At 47.0% G+C, this 20,787-nt stretch overlaps 1 protein-coding gene across 1 annotated transcript; it reads right to left on the reverse strand.

Moving 5' to 3' along the window:
- On the reverse strand, positions 1 to 14,697 carry SLC1A6 (solute carrier family 1 member 6). Its single transcript, XM_045992306.1, has 10 exons — positions 14,335 to 14,697; positions 10,194 to 10,405; positions 9,864 to 10,001; positions 8,131 to 8,335; positions 7,304 to 7,346; positions 6,450 to 6,793; positions 3,674 to 3,907; positions 2,295 to 2,489; positions 1,366 to 1,500; positions 1 to 602 (listed from the first exon to the last, which is right to left on the reverse strand). The coding sequence occupies exons 2-10, from the start codon at positions 10,396 to 10,398 to the stop codon at positions 407 to 409; spliced, it is 1,695 nt and encodes a 564-aa protein (XP_045848262.1). The 5' UTR covers positions 10,399 to 10,405; positions 14,335 to 14,697; the 3' UTR covers positions 1 to 406.
- Positions 14,698 to 20,787: the final 6,090 nt, after the last annotated feature.

Below are 20,787 nucleotides of genomic sequence, written 5' to 3' on the forward strand. Positions count from 1 at the left end.
TCATGGGGACCCCCAACATGGAGATCATGAACATTGTTTTATTATAATAAATGGTGGTTTTCCTTTCCCTCTTTCAATTCCACCACTCCTTGAGAAAATAAATAACATAAGCTGACTCCTCAGCTTGTGGGACCCGAAGTTGTCCTCACCCCCAGTCCCAGAAGAAGTGTTTCCTCCCTGCCTTGCTCAGTGCCTTCCACAAGTTCTCCCCATGCACTTAAAGAGAAATGGAGGCCTTGGACATCCTTTCATCCCTGCTCCTTTATCTCGATTTCCACCAAACAAGCCAGACAGAACGTGTGTGTTCAGTGCACAGTCATTTGGGCAGCAGGTCTTCCCTAGGACATCCCCCCACCCCCACCCCAGCCCCATTCCCTCCTCTCTGAGCGGCAGAGCTGGGGGCCCCTCACATGGCACTCTCGTTGCCTCCCCGTCCCCTGGATGTCCCCTTCTCTTGTGCCATGAGTGACTTGTAGGGCTTCCCCAGGCTGGGGAGGGTAAGTTCGGCTTCCTGCAGCTCCAGCTCCCGCTGGGACAAATGCTCAATGACGGCAGCTCCAATAGAGTCCCCCAGGACATTGGTCATTGTGCGAAGTCGGTCACTGGGGAAGGGTGGGGAGAGAGAAGCCACTGTTAGCTGAGATTTGAAGAGCTCATGGAGGAGGGGGTGCATCAGGGTGGGAGGTTCTTTGTATCGAGATGTGGGGCTAATGTTCCATCCACAACCACATAACCTCAAGCAGGTGCCTCCCCCTTGATGTCCTCAGTTTCCCCTCCTCCTAACAGATGTGGATTGGATCAGCTCTGTTAGACTCACATGTGATCTTAGCATTGCAATTCTTCTTTTTTTTTTTAAGGATGTAAACATCTGATAGAGAAAATTAGGGGTTGTGGGTTGAACAGCATAACAACTGTGAGCAAATCAGGCCAGACTGGACCCTGTCTAAGTGGATCTCAGATCCACATGACTGCTCCTAAATGGGAAGGAAAGTCCAGATTTTTTTAATGTAAGCCTTCTGGTTTTCAAAGTTAAATATTAAAAACACAAACTAAAAACAACAAAAATTTGCAAGCCAGTTCTGTCCCATGGATCACCTTTTTGTGACTTCTCCAGGTACAAGGGCTTTTCAGGCTCACTAGTAAAGCCCCCACTGCTCATCTCCTCCCCATCCTACTCCCCAGGTTAACTCTATGGAATTTGGGATCTACAGGCCATGGTTTGGAGTATTCTCCAAGACTTTCCTTCTACTCTAAAATTCTACAACTCTGTCCTTGCTGGAATGAGGGCCCACAGGTTAGGAGTCTCACAAGGAAAGCAGGGATGGGGTTGAGGAAAGATAGCACCAGGGCCTGAAGAACACTCACAGGAACCAGTCCACAGCTATGATCAGCGTGATGTCTTCAGTGGGCAGGCCAACCGATGTGAGCACAATGACCATGGTGACCAGACCTGCCTGGGGGATGCCAGCAGCCCCAACGCTGGCTGCTGTCGCCGTGATACTGTACATGAAGAGAGAACACAGGGAGGAGGCAGGAGGTGGGAAGGAGAAGACGAGGAAGAGAGTGAGAAAGGGCACAACAGAAGGGAAGAGGTGGTTCCCTGGACATCTTAAATTAAGTGCCTGAAAATAAAAAGCAGCCTTCAATAAATGTATTCTTTCAACTCATATTTATTGAGCATCTACTACATGCTAGACACCTAAGAGAAACTCCCTTAGAAGAAAATCCCTGCCCAAATAGAGCTTACATTCTAGTGGGGGAGACAAGCAATAAACAAGATGACTACTTAAAACATATACTAAGGCAGAGGGTGCAACAGAGAAACAGTTCAGCCTACGAAAGTTCAAACCATGCCACTTTAAATAGAATATTCAGGAAACACTTCACTAAGCAGTTGACACTGGACCAAAGACCTGAAGAACGTGATGTTTGCTGTTATATTTAAAATGACCATACGGAAACTCTGGGTAATGAGACCCAGGGATCCATCCTTCTTATCAGAGCCTCAGGTTATTAGGATGCACCAGCCATACTTTGGAAAATACTGGGCAAAGGGATCTACCACCATAGCATGTGAGAGAAGATGGGACTGAAACATCTGGCCAGCTCCTGATAGCCTCAGGTTGCACAGTCTCACCTTTAGCGTCATTTGGCATGAGTAGCTGGGGTCTTCCCACATCCCTCCTCCAACATTCAAAGCCTCCCTTGACATCAAGAAGCTGATGTCACCCCTAGCCAACCTAATGACTTCTTAGATCTCACCTGCTGGCAGATCCCACCCAAGATCAACTCACCTGATGGTCGTGATCTGGCCCAGGTTGAGCTCATAGTTGTTGACTTGGGCGATGAAGATGGCGGCCAGGGCCTCATACAGAGCAGTCCCATCCATGTTGACAGTGGCCCCCACAGGCAGCACGAACCTGGTGATGCGTCGGTCCACACCCAGGCCCTCCTCCAAGCAGCGGAAGGTGATGGGCAGTGTTGCAGAGCTAGGAGAGAGAGCCCTGGAGGCTGAGAATGGGGAGTGGCAGGGAGGGACTGGTATGGGCCAAAGGAGGGAGTCTGCTGAGAATACTGGGAGACCAGGTGGGAGCCAGAGCAAGGGGAGGATGGCAGGAGCATTACATTTCAAGAGGTTGGTAACTGTGCACAGGGAATAAGGGCTCCTCATGATGCAAGAAGCACATGGCAATGGTAGGCCCCTAGCTTGAAGTTCTCTTGACGCACTTAAAGCCAACAACTTAAAGCTAATTACTAGACACTTATTCATGCCACTAGTGAACTTTCCACTCCCAGAAAAGAAAGGACTAGGGGTCTACTGACCTCCCATACCCTCAGTGTTTAAGGAGAAGAATTACATAGACCCTAATCCCCACTCATGTAGCTCAGGGAGCAACGTCAGCTACACTAACCCTCCTGGTCTCTCTCCCCACACCGCTCCACAGCAGGGGAAGAGCAGTCGAACTGATTGGGGAGTTTAGTTGAAGGAATGGACATCTCATTTGGAGTTGGCCTGTCCACAAAACATGTAGTCTGGTCAGCTTGATGTCATGCAGTGAGAAGCCTGGCCTCACAAAGAAGGACTCTGGGGACCCAACCCTGTGGTGATCAGGTGAGTGTCATTCTGGGCTACAATGGCATCAATCTTATTGGCCAAAGACCAAAAGATGCATTCTCCAGGCAGCATTAGGAGCAATAACATGACATTATTCTTCCATCCAGTTGACTCTCGTGATACTTCTCAAACCTCTTTGAATTTGGATGACAGGGAAAGGGGAAGCTCTTTACTAATCCCATAAAACCACAAAAAGGGGGAAAGGAGGAGAAAGGAGCCAAGTGAGCTCCCAGAGACCATTTTGAGGGGTAATGAGACTCGCCAGAAAATGACACAGAATAGGGGACACTTTGGTCCTAACCTCAAATTAGCAGCTGGTTCTCCTCCACATAAAATAGAGAAATAGAAAATGTGGGAAACAGGTCAGGAGAACCAGTCTGGGACAAAGATCAGCACCCAGGTGTTGACTGGCCTGCAGACCTTCAGTAACCACTGACATTAACACATAGCTCAGACGAGGTTCAGTAGGGGGGTTGGGGGCCAGGACTCTTAGGAGAGCCTATGAACAACTAACAGTGAACCTCAGAAAAGTGCTGGAGGTGGGGGATGAAGCCATACCTGGAAGATGTGCCCATGGCAGTGATGAGGGCCTGCAGCATACCCCCGATGAAGGGGAAGGGGTTCCGGTGGGTGATGAGGAAGTAGATGAGGGGCAGGACACCACCAGCATGGAGGAACAAGCCCACAATGACGGTCAGGGTGTACATGCCCAGCTGACCCCCCAGGACAGCCATGTCCTCCATCTCTAGGATCTTCCCAGCGATCAGGAACAGGATCCCCACAGGTGCATACCTAGGCCAAGCCAGACACCTGTCAGAGTGCCTCATGACTTACCCTAAACCTCAGAACTAGCATCCCCAAGGCTTTGCCCTTCTAAGACCCTAGAGCCAGGCAGTGCCCATCATACAGCACCCTACTCTGCCCCAAACTTCCCCACATACTGACAAACAGGGATGGACCCCATAAACATATCCCACTGCCTCTGCCTGCTCACCCACAGATCACACCTAGAACAGCAGGGAAAAGTTCCTACAACTCCAACGCATACAATCTTATAAGGTTTCTCTTTTCTCCACTCCACCATTCAAGTCCCTCCCCAGATAGTCACTCCTTGGGACTCTTTCTCTAGATGTGGCCCAAACATCCCCTATTACTGGCCTTCAAACTTCCCTTATTCACCACCTCCAACTCTGTTTGTTTAAATGTGTAACCTCAATGCCCCTGTTCTCTTTCCTGTAAGTGCATATTCTCACTCACTCACTGGCCCTGAGTTATTTCACCTGAATTTCCCCCAGACATCCCAAACCACATGTCTTATCAAATCATTTATTTATTCGACCACTCTCCTGAGCACCTACTCTGCTCCAGTCACACAGTCCCTGCCCCTGTGGCACCTACATTCTAATGGGTAAAACAGGCAATAACACATAGAAATGCTTAATTTAAAACTTCAGATGGTGAGAGCTGCATAACAGAGTCCCTCAGTGGGCTGCATCAGCAAGAGTGGTCAGGAAGGGCCTCCCTGGAGATGTGATGTTCACACAGTGGCCTGAACGATGTGAAGAGACACATCTATCTGAAGGGGAAGCATTGCAAGCACCATGCAAAGACCCTGAGATGAGCATGAGCTAGAAGTGCTGAAGGAGAAGAGAGCTGACAGTGTTTGTGGAGTAGCAAGTGAGAGGAGACTGAGTTCATCAGGGGCTCACCTATGCTCCCCACAAACCAGCACATCTTAGTCTTGCAAGATGAGACGCTGGCACCTGCCAGTGGTGCCTTCATTCACCCGTCACCAGGCTTCTGCTATTACTCCTCTCTTTAGAAACTGAAGACTACACTTGGTTGTTCTCATGGTAGAGGCATTGGAGGACAGGAGGAGGCAAGGACCTCTTGGGAAATTGGTACAATAGCTTGGGTCAGAAACAATGAGACCCACCCTGAGGTGGTGGGAAGGCAGATGTGGAGCACTCTTCTGGCCACATCTGTATTCCCCTGGGCTCAGATGGGCTCAGAGTGAGACCAGATGGGAGGCTGCTGAGCTGTCTCCCAGTCTTCACCTACCTCTATGCCTGCTCTGTGAACCCCCTCCCCAGCTCCCTCATCACCATCCTTCCTCCTCATTCTCCACAAAACTCCTCAACCCTAGGTCAGTTGCATGGGGCTTCTTTCCTTCCACATTCACCCAGACAGCACATCTGGATAAATTCTGCCAACAACTATAAGTTTATGGTTTCCAATACTGTTGAGCTTCCATCTTGTCAGTCTTCTTGCCTATCCTTGATAAGCTCCCCACTCAGGTCCTTTTCCAAGTTTTAAACTTGTCCTCTAGCCCCCTATGCAACTTTCTAATTATTGGGGATTATGTACAAAGTCTTCCCCACTTTGGCCCTAGACAGTCTTGTTAATATCTTGCTCCTACCTCCCTGAACTCCCCCCCCCCATTCTCCAGCCAACTCAGGTTCCTGCAAGCTTTGTATGTTCTCTTTCCCTGCTTGAAGGGCCTCTCTCCATTCCTGTCCTATTGGGTTCCCACTTGCCTTTCAAGACCCAACTATGAGGCAACCTTTTCCATAACTCCCTCTTCACCTTACCAGGCAGAGTTCACTGCATATCCTTTCTTTGGCTGCTCAATTCCTCATGTTCCCAACTCTTTTTGAATGCCCCTTTGCTATAGAACCTTCCACCTTGTAATACATTTATTAGGATGTGTCTGTCTCCTCCAAGATTTCATAAGCTTCTTGGGGACAGAGGCTGAATTCAGCATATCCCTGCGTTCTGGACAAAGTTAACCCAGGAAAAGATCTACTGAATGAGTAAATGAATTGGTGAAGGAATAGAGAATGGTAAAATGGACGGACGCATGCATCAACTAAGGAATAAGTAGTGAGTGGATAAACAAATAAGGAAATGAGCAAATGAGACACAAATGAACGGGTGAGTGAATGAATGAGTGTGTTAAGTGAATAAATGCAGAGAATACATGAGGGAGTGAATGGGAGAATAACAAATGCAGAGATGTGGAAAAAAAAATAAATAAAAAAAAAACAAATGCAGAGATGAATGAGTGGGCCAAAGAATGAGCTTGACTGAATACACGGCAGAGTGAGTAAATCAGTCAGTCAATCAATGGCTTCATTAATGCATGGATGAGTCTGTGAATGAGTTTATGAGTGAATGTATGAATGAGTAAATCAACCAATACATAAAATGAATGACCTTGGCAAAATGGCCCAATGGCCCCTTGAGCAGCTGCCCCACAGCCTGACTTCCCAGTCCTGGTTCCACACTTCCCATGTGCTATCACCTGTCAGCCCTGTCAAAACCCAGCACTTACCAGATAATGATGCCCACCATCCTCATAATAGCCTCATTGAGGCTGTCGAAGAAATCCCGAAGGACTCGGCCCTTATGTTTCATGCCACCAATGACCAGCCCAAAGGCCACAGAGAAGACCACAAGGCCCAGGGCATTGATGCCATTGGCTGAGCCAGGCACAGGTACAGTCTCCTCGAAGCTCAGCACCTCCTGCAGGGTGCCCAAGGCCCAGGTGACATTTTCCAGGAGGCTAGTTCCATTGTCCATTGAGGATGGGGGAGGCATGGAGGTGGCCAGCTCAGATCCATTCTCTGTCCTCACTATGGTCCTTGTTACCAGCCTCGTGCTATACTGTGTCTTGAACTGAAATACATGAAATATGGAAAGATTGGGGCCAAAATCAATTCATCAGAATCTCCTGAAGAAGTTTATTTAGAGCACCAATTCCTGGTTGCTACCCCTGGAGAGTCTTATTTAGAGGACTTGACCAATGCATAGAAGAACAAGTGAAGGAATACGTGAATAAAGGAATGAACAACCAATGCATGGAAGAATGAGGAAAGATTCTGCCTTTTTCAAAGCTCCCTGTTTAGAGAGATTTGGGAACCTCTCTCCTAAGCCATCTATGGTGAGATGCCCTGGTTCCTCCTTTAGCACCATCCCCAGGCAGCTCTTGGCCTAAGTCCTTTTCTGTTATCTTCCCTTGATCATTCCACCAATGGGAGGTACATTTTTTCTCCCAGACTCTTCCAAATGCCCCTGCCCACTGCACTGGCATGCTCTTTTTCCCACCCCTCACTCCAGGACCAATCATTCAGCATCAAGCTACCACCCCCCAAACCTCCTTGAACACACTGTGCACTTCCTCCTGACCTGTTTGAAGCAGGCCTCGACCAGGTTGGGTGGAAACATATTTCTGCAGAAAAACATCAGAAGAAGGGAGGTGGTTAGACCTTGGGAAGGAGTCCAGGGTGATAATAGTAAGAATAATAGCAATAATACCAACCATAATAATGGCAGCCAACAAGTGAATGCTTACTCTAGACCAGGTACTGAGCTAAGTGCTCCCTTAAGTTAAAGTTATCTAAAGTATCTACAGCTAAGTGCTTATCTAAACACAACAATAACTCTTGAAGTGAGCACTACCGAAGTCCCCATTTTATGCACAAAGAAACCAACACAGAGAGAACCAAAGCTACACAGCTCAAAAGGGGTGCAGATGGACCTCAAATCCATGCCTCTCTAAGCCCTTCCACAGAACCCTATGCTACCTCAGACTTCAATTCACACACATGTGCCAGTGATGCCTCAAAAAACACAGATAACTTGTGGACCTCAGATGTGGGTTTCCTCCAAGTCAGTGACTAGGGAAGAACCATGGTAAGCCTTGATTCTGGTTGGCAAAATTTAGCTTCCTTAAAAGAAAAGGAACTTGGTAACACCAAATACCACCTGTTCTGAGCTCATTTCAAGATGTAGCTAAAGCCTCCAGAGCCTAAGGTCCAAAAGATCCTACCCCAGGAGTCAGCTACTCTCAGGATTTGCATAAGGCTCCAGGACATAAAATGGGTATCAATGAACTAGGTTCAACTTGGGTGTTGCATTTCCAGGCTGAATCAGCCTGTCCCCTTTGTCTCTCCTTGAGTATGGCTGCTTGCATCTAGGGCCAGAGTTCCCATCAAAATTAGAAAGGACGTCACCTGACCAGGTCCATGAAGGCATCAGCTGTGGGGATGGTCTCAATGCGGCCCTCGCGGTGCAGCCCCTCCTTGGAGCCCTTCCCAGGATGGATGATGGTGACCATGAGGATGCCAATGAAGACAGCAATGACCGTGGTCACCATGTAGTACACAGCTGCCCGCATCCCCATCCGCCCTGTTGCCTTGTTATCCAGGGATGCCATACCTGGAGGACAGGTGGTGCAGCCTTGAGCAGCGCCATCCACACCCCACCACCCTCTTTCCCAACCATCAGCTCTATATCCCTCATACCACCAGCTCAACAAGAATTTACCAAGAGTCTCCTCCTTTTGCACCCCACCCCAGCACCCACGCTGCCATCATTTGACCCTTCTTATCAGTCTTCAACCCCTATTCTATTTTCCAAATACGTCTTCCACCCCATCCTTCATCCCAAGCCCCACTTCACTAAACTTCCTCTACTTCAAGCTGAACTTTTCAACTCCCACCCCACCCTCCATTTATGCCTGTTACACCATAATGTCACCTTCATTCCACTCTTCATCCTATTGACCCCAAGATTATACTTCCCTCCAGCCCACCTTACTGTACCCTATCTGTGAGAAATAGTTCTTTTGGTGCTCCATCCAAAAGCCCTTTACCAGGCTAACACAACCGCCCTTCAGTTGCTGGGTTGCTGGCTCCCAACAGTTTGTGTAGCCCCCTTCTCTGGAGAATGGCCCTCAGCAGAACAAAAGTTGCTTTGCCCAGAAATACCTCATGGAAGACCTAAAACCAAAGGCTGCCTGGTACAGGGATTCAGAAGGCCAGTTCCTTTGACTCAGATGAGGGCAGAGTTGGGAAGAACAATTCTGTAGCTTTTCTCCTGCTCCAGAGTTATCCATGGGATAAGACTGAGAGGCCAGCCTTCTTCTGAAGCCATCTCTGCTTAGATTCTTTCCCTGCCCCATCTTGCTCCCCTTGCTTCCTCGTGGGTCTTTCTTGAATGCTATCTCTTGATATATCACTTGTGCAAATATCTCCATTTTAGGCTCTGCTTCTGGGAAACTCCACCCAAGAAACCACTCTTCTTTATCTTCATTCCCATCCCAAAATCTGGAGGTTGGCAATCAACCACTTAGGGGCTAAATCTGGCCCCCTGTCTGTCTTTGTAAATAAAGGTTTATTGGAACACAACCACACACATTTGCTTACAAATGAATCTGCAGCTGCTCCTGCACTACCATTGCAGAACTAAATAGGTGACAGAGATCATATGGCCCCCAATGTTGAAAATGTTTACTATTTGGACCTTTACAAAGAAAGTTTTCAACATCTGCATAACTCATCCCTATTTCTACCCTGGCCCCCATCCACCATCCTGTCAACTCCATCTCAAACACTTTCACCCAATCCCAACCCCTGACTCTTGATGACATTCTATCTTCCCCGGCTGCCCTATCACAGCCTTTCTTTCACCTTTGGATGATGGTAAGCCCCTAGCAGGCTGGTATTTTATCTACACAGAAAAGCACGGTAAAGTTACTGAGATAAGTGGCATAGGTCATATGGCGACTGGAACCTGAGTCTGATGAATATCTAGGCTTTGGCCAAGAACTCGGGGTGGGTGCAGGGTTCATGTTTGAGGTCTAAGATAGAGAGGTATTCCCATGCTTGCCATAGCTTTGGCTCCAGGTTTGAGTTGGGGCTCCAGGATGGGTCTCGGAGGCCAACACTGGCCTGGGCTCCCTCACCTGTGACCAGGCTGGAGACAATGAGTGGCAGCACCAGCATCTGCAGCATCCTCATGAGAAGCTCTCCAGGGAAAGAGAAGTACTTGATCTGGCGGTAGGTAAGCTGGTATGGGCGCAGGGCAAAGGCCAGGCTGACCCCTAGGACCAAAAGGAGGGCTCTGTGGAATGGTTTGGGTCACTGGGTCCCATTTGTGTGAATGTGTCCTTATTCGGGGGAAAGTGGTGGGTGTTGCCAAGTGCATGTGCCAGTGAGAATGAGTGGGTGGAGGAGTAACGATGTGTGCGTGCAGGGAATTTCTATGAGGTCTCCGCCCCTCCCAGCCAGCTCACCGATGACCACAGCACTGACGGTCAGCAGGATGAAGGCGTTCCGGCGCAGGAAGCGCAGCACGTGCTCACGTGTCATGGTCTGCAGGCGCAGGCGCGTGCGCAGTGCTCTCTGCTGCAGGCTCTCCTGCAGCCGCTGCAGCCAGCCCACCCGGCCCAGCCGCTGGCCACTCTCCCGCAGGAACAGGCTGTTCCCGTGGCTGCTCATGGTCTATCTGCGGGGCACAGAAGGGCCTTCTGATAAGGGAGAGGACAGAAAGTGGCTGTGGGGACAGGGGAAAGGGTGAACAAAGCTGACGAGACGAAAACAAAAAATACTCTTATGCTGAAAAAATAAATAAATAAAAAATTTTTAAAAAACAGGTAAAATAAAATATTAAGTTACATTTTTACAAGTGAATTGTTATAAATGAATATAGTATTTTGGAACTAGATAGAAGGAATGGTTGCACAACATTAAGAATGTACTAAAGGCCACTGATACCACTTTAAAATAGTTGAGTTTCTGATATGTGAATTTCACCTAACATTATACATTAAACCATTTTCTTTGATCTAAAAGTGTAGTTCTTAACAATGAATCTTGGAACACTGAAAAAATAAAATTAAATTAAAAAATGAAAGTGTAATCCCTTCTTCTGATTTAAAAAAAAATGAAAACAAATGAATAAATAAAATACAAAATAAGTTAAAACATTTCTGCGGATCCCTAAAAGTATCATGGGCCCAGGGCACTGGACATCCTATTCTTGAATGATAGACAGCCTGGCCTGCAATGATCTCACAGGGGGGAAAAAAAAAGTGTGATAGCGTCCATATTCCGGGCATCCTGGGAATTCTGTTGACCCTATAGATTCCCTTCAGGCAAACAACTGACCACCAGGGGTGGCACTGCCCAGGATCCCTTGCCCACTGGCTCCCCTTTTGGTCTGACCAGTGGGAAGCAGTAGAATGGCTGGTGGGAGCAGCATTCTCCCTGCCACATCCCTGTTCAGCCAAGGTTGCATTCCTCTGCTTCAGTCTCCTGTCAGTCCTATGTATCTATTGGCTATTTGGATGCCTTCTTTGAAAAAAATGTCTATTTAGTTCCTCTGCCCATTTGTTAATCAGATTGTTGTTTGTTATTGAATTGTATGGGTTCTTTATATATTAGGATATGAACCTCTTATCTGATACATGGTTTACAAAAAAAAAAAAAAGTCTCCCATTCTGTAGATTGCCTTTTCATTTCCTTTTACTGTGCAGTGTTTAGTGTGATGTGGTCTCACTTGTTTATTTTTGCTTTTGTTTATGCTTTTGGTGTTATATGCAAACAATCTTTGCAAAGCCCAATGTCAAGGAACTTCTTCCCTATCTTGTCTTCTAGGAGTTTTATGGTATCAGGTCTTATGTTTAAGGCTTGGATCCACTTCAAGTTAATTTTTCTGAGGAGTATAAAATAGGGGTCCAATTTCATTTTCTGTATGTTTTTATCCAGTTTTTCCAACACCTGTTGAAGAGACCATCCTTTCCCTGTTGGGTGTTCTTGGCTCCCCTGACCAGATAGGGGAGCTATTGCTACAATGACAATCATATTACAATATATAAATGTATCAAAACAACATGATACACACTTTAAATTTATACAATGTTACATGTCAAATATGTTTCAACTAAAAAAGAAACACAATCCTTTGTTTCAGCCAAGGCTCTGGCCCTGTCCTCCTCCCTCCCTGCCTCCCTGCTGGTCCCTCCCCTTTCCCCACCCCCACTCTTGCTGGTCCCTGAGTGTTACTACGTCATTCTTACTGGTTTCCCTTAACTTTGCTCTTATCTTTCCAGTTCTGCTTTTCTAGTGTGTTGTTTCCTGACAAATACACCAGATTTATTTGGCTCTTAAAAAACTCTCCAAGCCAAAGGAAGGCAGTCAATATTGTTTCTGTGCCGAACTTTAACCCAGGTCAGGGCTGGGAATATGGGAGTCTGAGAGAAGTTTCAGTTCCACCAGTACGTAGACCCTTGGATTTTTTTTTTTCTATCACTACCTGTGCAATCACTTTTCTGGGGTCACTATCTTCCTTGCCTTTTTCTGGTCCCCCATATCCAAAGCATGGAACACCTGCCTCTACTCTTCAGGCCCTGCTCCCTCCAGGTCCAAGACCCCATTCTCAATGCTAAACCCCAGATGGGACCCTGCTCCAAATGGGTCCATCACTTTGAAACCATAGTTTCACTGCTTCTCACCTTGCAGTGAAAAATCCCTGGCGTGGAACCAGACTACACAGGAAACTCATAATTCCTCCCTCTCTCTAGAATGCATGTTCCCAGTCACCAAGCAGTAGCACAGAATTACCTGTGGGTCCCCAGGGAGTGTCCGGCTGAGATCCCAAGTAGCCACAAAAGGTCCAGAACTAGTTTTGTCTCCTTCCTTTCTCTTCCTTACAAGAAACAGTACAGCGTATTGCAGAAATGGACAAACCATAGTCCAAGAGCCAAATCCAGCCCACTGCTTGCTTTCATAAGTAGTTTTATTGGCCCAGAGCCACACTCGATCTTATGTGTTGTCTATGGCTACTTCCATACTACTAGAGCTGAGGAGGGGTGTTGGGACAGAGAGTATGTGGGCCACAGTACAATCTCTCTGGCCCTTTACTGACAAAATCTGCTAGTCCCTGGCCTAACAGAAGAGCATACCTGAGCTCTTTATTTCAAATCTCCCTCTACCTTGTTGGAACTGGTCACTTTTGTGTGGCTTGGATGGCCCATTTCACATGACGCTTTGAACAGCGCCTGGTGGGCACAAAATAGAGATCAACTGGGGTTGATATAAAGCAAAAATGCAACAGACACACAGTTGAGGGTAGAGACAAACACTGAAACCTGGCTTCTCTCTTTTCCAGTCTCTCCTGGTCCTAGGCATTCTCTGGACCCCGGTTTTTGTTGTTGTTGTTGTTTTCTTTCTCTTTCTCTCTCTCTTTTTTTTTTTTTTTTTTTTTTAGGCTTGCTGCTTGGGAAGTGGCCCTTCAAGTGTCCCCAGTCTGCAGGAGCTCAGGATGGGTCTCCCACCTGGTTTCCCTATCCTTGATTTTGAGATGCAATGAGATGTGATGGCTACCCCTCCCTTGGAGCCAAAGGAAAGAAAGGAAGGGCCTCTACATCCTAAAACTGAAGCAAGCTCAGTGGGCAAATGTATGCTTCCTCTACATTTTATCTCAACATTCTGCTGGCCAGAGGCGTGAGTGGAGGAAGAAAAGAGAGGAGAGAAATCACATACATAACATATCACACACAGCTCCAAACGCACAGTCTCACACGCCTTTGTGTGCAATTGACACAAATACCACCGCACAGACATACAGTCACACACACAGAACTCTTCAGACACACAAGCCCACGCACACTTTCAGAAATGCAACTCCACTCCTGCGGTGTCGGCCATACAATCCTGACACACACACTTTCATGCACACCATCAGACATACAACCCCACACACACCTTCAAGACCCTGAACAATTCCTCTTCCTAAATGAAACTCCATACACCGAGAGCCACAGAGTACACACACGCGCACACACACACACACACACAACTTGGGACTCCAGACACAAAACTTCAGACATTCAAATTCCTTCCCACATTTAAGCACCCAGCCCACACACCTCTCTAGGAAGGCGAGCCACTCAGAAATTCAGCCTCCCACACACACCACCACCACCACCACCCCACACACACAACTTCCCACCCACCACCGGTGTAACGGCGGCCAAAGTCTCAGTCACAATCAGTCTGTCCGGAGTTGGAGGAATAAACACCCCGATAAGGATGGGAGCTGAGTCCTGGAAATGGAGGAAGCATCACGCACAGAAATGGAAACCTGCCCACGAATTGAGGCCACGGTCAGAGAGATGGGATGAGGAGGAGGGAGATGGGTAATGAGACCACAGGTAATGAATGGCTAAGGTGGTAGGAAACTCACCAAGACGACCTGATGAGTGGCGGCGATCATGCTGAGGGGCAGCAGAGACAAAGGCGGCCGAGAGCTGGGAACGCGGATGCAGGGGCGCCCCACCCGCCTGACCCCAGGGTGGGCCAAGCCCGCCTCGGATCCCGCCCGCCGCGACCCCAAAGCCCCTGGCCGAGCGGAGCCGCGGTGTCCCCACTCACCCGCTCCCGGAGCGGCGGGGGCGGCCTGCCCGCGCCTAGGCCTGCGCGCTGCGCCCGGATGCAGGTGCCGGAGCCCGGCAAAGCCCCGGGCCGGAGCAGCGGCGACCCGCCAGGGATGGCGCCGAGCTGGCGCGGGGACAGGACAGCGGAGGCACCGGCGCGAAGCCGGGACGCGCTGTGCAGCGGGTGGGATTCCGGCTGGCCCTGCGCTCACGTGGGTGCGGGGGCGCGGGGCGGCCGGGGGAGGGGGCGGGATCCCCTCCGGGATGCCCCCCGCCTCCCCCGCGCCGAGCCAGGCTCAGCCGCAGCGCGGGAGGAAGGGCATGGCGCGGGTAGGCAGGGAGGGGAATCCTGGGTTGGGCGAGGTGGGTGGCCTCTCCCGCGTCCCGCCCCCGCTCCTGCCTCGGAGCCGCGCCTCTGAGCCCCAGCCTCCCGCGCCTCCGCGCACCCACCCCTCATCCCGCCTCCCCGAGGCCCGAATGTCCCGGGAGAGCTGCAGGACCCGCCCCGGTAACCGCTGGGCCTGGACCCGCATCCCCCGAGGAGGTCTGGGCCAGACGCGGGGGCCACCCTGCAGGTGCCCCGGCCGCCACGTTGGCTCCGTGGCCCCGCTTCTCCCTTCGGGCGCACAGTCGGGCCTTGGCCTCTTGGTCGCTGTGTGCCCTTGGGCCAGCCCCTCTCCCTCTCTGAGCCTGGCCTTATTTAAACAACGGAGATTACTTGGCCGACCCCACAGAAAATTAAAGCTGAGAAAAATTCGAGCGCGTGAGTGTGGAAATGCTGCGAGCCCCATGAAGCATCGTACAGATGGGAGACGACTAATTCCTGTATTGTTGTAATTAATAGTATTCTTTGCTGTCTTTACAGTACACCTGGCAAAGTTGATCCTGCGTTTCTTCTCAAACGACACCGATTTGGTCTATTCCAACCCCCCTCTCCCTCTCCTGAAAGCTAACTGCCCTTTTGAAGAGCTGAGGTCTCGGCCCCACAGGTCATTAAAATCAGTATATGTTTGTTACTGCTGTTGTTGTTATTGAATAACTGTTGAGGGGAACTTCCTAGCCTGGGCAGGCTCTTTTGCTTATAGTTAATCTACACACCCCTCTGAAGTAGATACCACTACCCCCATTTGATGAAGGGAAAGCCTTTCAGAGAGGTTAAGTAACTTTCCCAAAGTTACACAGGCAGGGAGCAACCTCCTGAGTTCCAGCTTTTCTCTATACTACCCTACTCTCCTCCTTGACAGTAGCACCCCTCCCCCAGATAGGTGGTTCTCAAACTTAGCTGTACCTGGCGATTACCAGGGAAACTTTTAAAAATTCTGATGTCCAAGTGGCACCCTAGACCAATTCCATTAGTGTCCCTGTGTGGGGATCAGGCATCAGCGTGTTTTCACGCTCCCTGAGTGATTTCAGTGTGTGGCTAAGGTTGAGCCCCTGCCCTAGGTGACAGGTTCTCCTGGGCCACACCTGCAACTTCTCCCTGAACCCTCCCCACTCCCTCTTTTTCTGTCAGGGACTGTGCAGGAAGATTCTGCACTGGTCTCTGAGCCTGAGCTTAGAGCTCCTGCCTTTTGTAGTCATTCAAACCACAAATATTTATCTTGTGTCCATGGGGGGCTAAGCTGTGCTAGAAGCTGGGGATTGAGCAGGGAAGAAAACAGAGCACCCTTGCTCTTTTACACAAAATAATAAGTAAATCAGAGAAGTTCTGAAATGGTTGGTTCTCAGAACCTCTTTACACTCTTTTTAAATTTTTTTTTTTTTTTTTGAGAGAGAGAGAGCGTGAGTGAGGAGCGGAGGGAGAGAGAAGCAGAGGGAGAGAAAGAGAATCTTAAGCAGGCTCCATGCTCAGTGTGGAGCCCAACGTGAGGCTCAATCTCTTGACCCTGGGATCACAACCCTGAAATCACAACCTGAGCCAAAATCAAGTTAGTCGCTTAACCAACAGAGCCACCCAGGCACATTCCTTTTTTTTAAACACTTTTCACAATTACAGTGGATCTCCTCCAAAACTCAAAATCGCAGTCTAATCATACCTTCAAAAAAATCAAATTCCAATAGAGGGGCATTCTATGATATACTGAGATAGTACTCCTCAAAAATGTCAAGTCATCAAACACAAGGAAAGTCTGAGACACTGTCACAGCAAAGAGTAGCCTCATGAAATGTGAGTCCCACAGGGGCTCCCAGAACAGAAGAAGGATACTAGGGGGAAAACTAAGGATGTTTCACCGAGTGTGAACTTTAATAATAATGTATCAATATTGGGTCCCTAATTGAAATAAATGTATCATACTAATAGAAGAGAGGGGAAATCATTGAGGAGGAATATGGGAATACTCTGTACCATGTTTTCAATTTTTCTGTAAATCCAAAACTCTTCTAAGAAAGTGTGTCTGTTGATTAAAAAGATCATGGGACACTGAAAAGTTTTCATCTGTGGATTATAATTATCCATCTTCACTGTATTAGAAGTTAAGGCTGGGAAAGTTTTAAAATATTTATTTACTCACCTTAACCTAAAAATAAACTCATTATATGTCAATCTAAATAGCATATTCTGTTGTGTAAGACTGATGATTCACAGACCTGTACCCTGAAGCAAATAATACTATATATGTTAATAAAAATAAATTTTAAAAAGGTTAATCCCCTTTCAAGGAATGTATCTATTCCCTGGGACCTTATCATTAAATGCAAAAATTATTAATAACAGGGTTTCCGACATTAGTTGATGATTAACTGGTTTCAGTGAGCTCCTCTGTCTTTTGATGATCTCCACTACCAAAAAGATAGGTTTTGAGTATAATGGATTTGCACTATTAATCTGTCTACCTGTGATAATTCTAACTACACCTATAAGAGATATAAATCAATTTTGATTAAAAAATAGCATATTCTATGAAAAATAATTATATTTACCAACACAAAAAAAAATTATGAGAAGACAAGTAATGCTTTACACTTTTGCAAATTGCTTTCATATCTCACTTAATAGAAAGTGGGAGGGATGCCTGGTTTAGTTTAGTGGTTAGTCATTTAAGCATCTGCCTTCAGCTCAGGTCATGAGTCCAGGGTCCTGGGATCAAGTCCCACATCAGGCTCTCTGCTCATGGGGGAGCCTTCTTCTCCCTCTACCTGTTCTGCCTGCCAATCCCCCTGCTTGTGCTCTCTCTTTCTCTGACAAATAAATAAAATCTTTAAAAAAAAAAAAAAAGGAAGGAAGAAAGGGATTCTCATACAGTCAATCCTCATTATGTGAGGATTCCATATTTACAAGTCACCCACTCACTTGAACTTCTATATGACCCCAAAATCAATACCTGTGGCACTTTGTGGCCATTAGCAGACATGCTTACAGAATATGAAATTTGAAGTGGCTGGCAGGCACGTTCCCAGCTGAAGCTGAACAGGACTGTGTTCTGCCTTCATGTTTCAGATGCTGTGCAGTAGAAGATATCCTTTTTACAGTCTATTTAGTACCGTGTTTTTCACATTTGTGTGCTCTTTGTTGATTTTGCTGTTTAAAATGGCCTAAGGCATAGTGCTGAGTGCTGTCTAGGGTTAGTTAGCACAAGAAGGCTGTGGTGTGCCTCACTGAGAAACGTTTGCTAGATGAGCTTCACTTGGCATGAGTGAAGATGAAGATGAGCTTAACTCGGCATGAGTTACAGTGCTGCTGGTTGTGAATTCAACATTAATAAACCAACAGCATATGTTAAATAAGGTGTCTTTACACAGAAACACACATAAAACAGAGTTAAGCATTGACTGGTGAATGGTTGGTTGTAAAAAATGTGACATAGGCTTGCAGAACCTAAACCCGTATTTCTCCCTGAGGGCAGTGGCTCAGTAGTCACTAATTCAGTATTTGCAGCAACTTTATAGAACAAAACTGTCTTGAATAATGAGAACCAAGTGTATCTCCTGCCTTGAATCTGTCATGATGAGCTGTTTTAGTTGAAGTGTATGAAGAAAACTTAACTTCACATGGACAGGTAATTGGAAAAAGGAGATTTTTTTAAGATTTCATTTATTTATTTGACAGAGATCGTAAGTAGGCAGAGAGCAGACAGAGAAAAGGGGAAGCAGGCTCCCCGCTGAGCAGAGAGCCTCGATGCAGGGCTCGATGCCAGGACCCCAAGATCATAAACCCAGCTGAAGGCAGAGGCTTAACCCACTGAGCCATTCAGGTGCCCCTTAAAAAGGAGAATATTTTAATCAATTTTTCAGATACTTGTGGCTATTCTTTGAGAATATACCAAAATTTAATATGCCTTGGCTTCTTTTTTTTTTTTTAAGATTCTATTTATTTACTTGAGTGAGTGAGAGAAACACAGAGCATGAGATGGGGGAGGGCCAGAAAGAGAAGCAGACACCCCATGAGCAGGGAGCCTGATGCAGGGCTGGATCCCAGGACCCCAGGACCATGACCTGAGCTGAAGACAGACACTTAACTGACTTAGCCACCCAGGCTCCACTTAGTTTCTTTTTGTTTTTTTAAGATTTATTTATTTGTTTGAGAGAGAGAGAGATGGGGAATAGATGGAGAGAGAATCTTTTTTTTTTTAAGATTTTATTTACTTATTTGACAGACAGAGATCACAAGTAGGCAGAGAGGCAGGCAGAGAGAGAGGAAGGGAAGCAGGCTCCCTGCTGAGCAGAGAGCCCCATGCAGGGCTTGATCCCAGGACCCTGAGATCATGACCTGAGTCGAAGGCAGAGGCTTTAACCCACTGAGCCACCCAGGCGCCCCTATGTCTTAGTTTCTTTTTTTATTTATTTATTTATTTATTTATTTACAGCATAACAGTGTTCATTGTTTTGGCATCACACCCAGTGCTCCATGCAGTACGTGCCCTCCCTATTACCCACGACCTGGTTCCTCAACCTCCCACCCCCCCCCACACCCCCTGCCGTCCCTTCATAACCCTCTGGTTGTTTTTCAGAGTCCATAGTCTCTCATGGTTCATCTCCCCTTCCAGTTTCCCTCAACTCCCTCTCCTCTCCATCTCCCCATGTCCTCCATGTTCTTTGTTATGCTCCACAAATAAGTGAGACCATATGATACTTGACTCTCTCTGCTTGACTTATTTCGCTCAGCATAATTTCTTCCAGTCCCGTCCATGTTGCTACAAAAGTTGGGTATTCGTCCTTTCTGATGGAGGCATAATACTCCATTGTGTATATGGACCACATCTTCCTTATCCATTCATCCGTTGAAGGGCATCTTGGTTCTTTCCACAGTTTGGCGACCGTAGCCATTGCTGCAATAAACATTGGGGTACAAATGGCCCTTCTTTTCACTCCATCTGTATCTTTGGGGTAAATACCCAGCAGTGCAATTGCAGGGTCATAGGGAAGCTCTATTTTTAATTTCTTCAGGAATCTCCACACTGTTCTCCAAAGTGGCTGCACTAACTTGCATTCCCACCAACAGTGCAAGAGGGTTCCCCTTTCTCCACATCCTCTCCAACACACGTTGTTTCCTGTCTTGATAATTTTGGCCATTCTAACTGGTGTCAGGTGGTATCTCAATGTTGTTTTAATTTGAATCTCCCTGATGGCTAGTGATGATGAACATTTTTTCATGTGTCTGATAGCCATTTGTATGTCTTCATTGGAAAAGTGTCTGTTCATATCTTCTGCCCATTTTTTGATATGATTATCTGTTTTGTGTGTGTTGAGTTTGAGAAGTTCTTTATAGATCCTGGATATCAACCTTTTGTCTGTACTGTCATTTACAAATATCTTCTCCCATTCCGTGGGTTGCCTCTTTGTTTTGTTGACTGTTTCCTTTGCTGTGCAGAAGCTTTTGATCTTGATGAAGTCCCAAAAGTTCATTTTTTCTTTTGTTTCCTTGGCCTTTGGAGACATATCTTGAAAGAAGTTGCTGTGGCTGATATCGAAGAGGTTACTGCCTATGTTCTCCTCTAGGATTCTGATAGATTCCTGTCTCACGTTGAGGTCTTTTATCCATTTCGAGTTTATCTTTGTGTACGGTGTAAGAGAATGGTCGAGTTTCATTCTTCTACATATCGCTGTCCAGTTTTCCCAGCACCATTTATTGAAGAGACTGTCTTTTTTCCATTGAATATTTTTTTCCTGTTTTGTCGAAGATTATTTGCTATGTCTTAGTTTCTTAAAGGATAGTTGCAGTGTAAGATCTGAGACTGCCAGTGAACCTTTTCTACTCTATTAACATTAAAATCCATTGAATGACATCTTTTACCCACGCATGATTTTGAAACATCATGCACTAGACATTTGAAAAGTACTAGTTCATTGAGTTACACAGATTTTCTGAATATGGACACATTTCATTATTTGATATCCAAAAGTCACAGTTGTTTAGTATGACCACCAGTTTCACAAAAAAAGTCTTTAGAGGCCCCTGGGTAGCTCAGATGGTTAAGCATCTGCCTTAGGCTCAGGTCATGATCCCTGTTCA

This window comes from Meles meles, chromosome 20 (assembly GCF_922984935.1).
Source record: "Meles meles chromosome 20, mMelMel3.1 paternal haplotype, whole genome shotgun sequence".
Classification (NCBI taxonomy): domain Eukaryota; kingdom Metazoa; phylum Chordata; class Mammalia; order Carnivora; family Mustelidae; genus Meles; species Meles meles.

Bases quoted from the DNA above. Each gene is read 5' to 3' on its own strand.
- SLC1A6 (XM_045992306.1), bottom strand. From the start codon at position 10,398: ATGAGCAGCCACGGGAACAGCCTGTTCCTGCGGGAGAGTGGCCAGCGG. The intron at 7,347-8,130 runs GTGACGTCCTTT...GTTTTTCTGCAG, and splicing joins GCCTTCATGGACCTGGTCAG to AAATATGTTTCCACCCAACC. The intron at 6,794-7,303 runs GTCAGGAGGAAG...CATGTATTTCAG, and splicing joins TCGAGGCCTGCTTCAAACAG to TTCAAGACACAGTATAGCAC.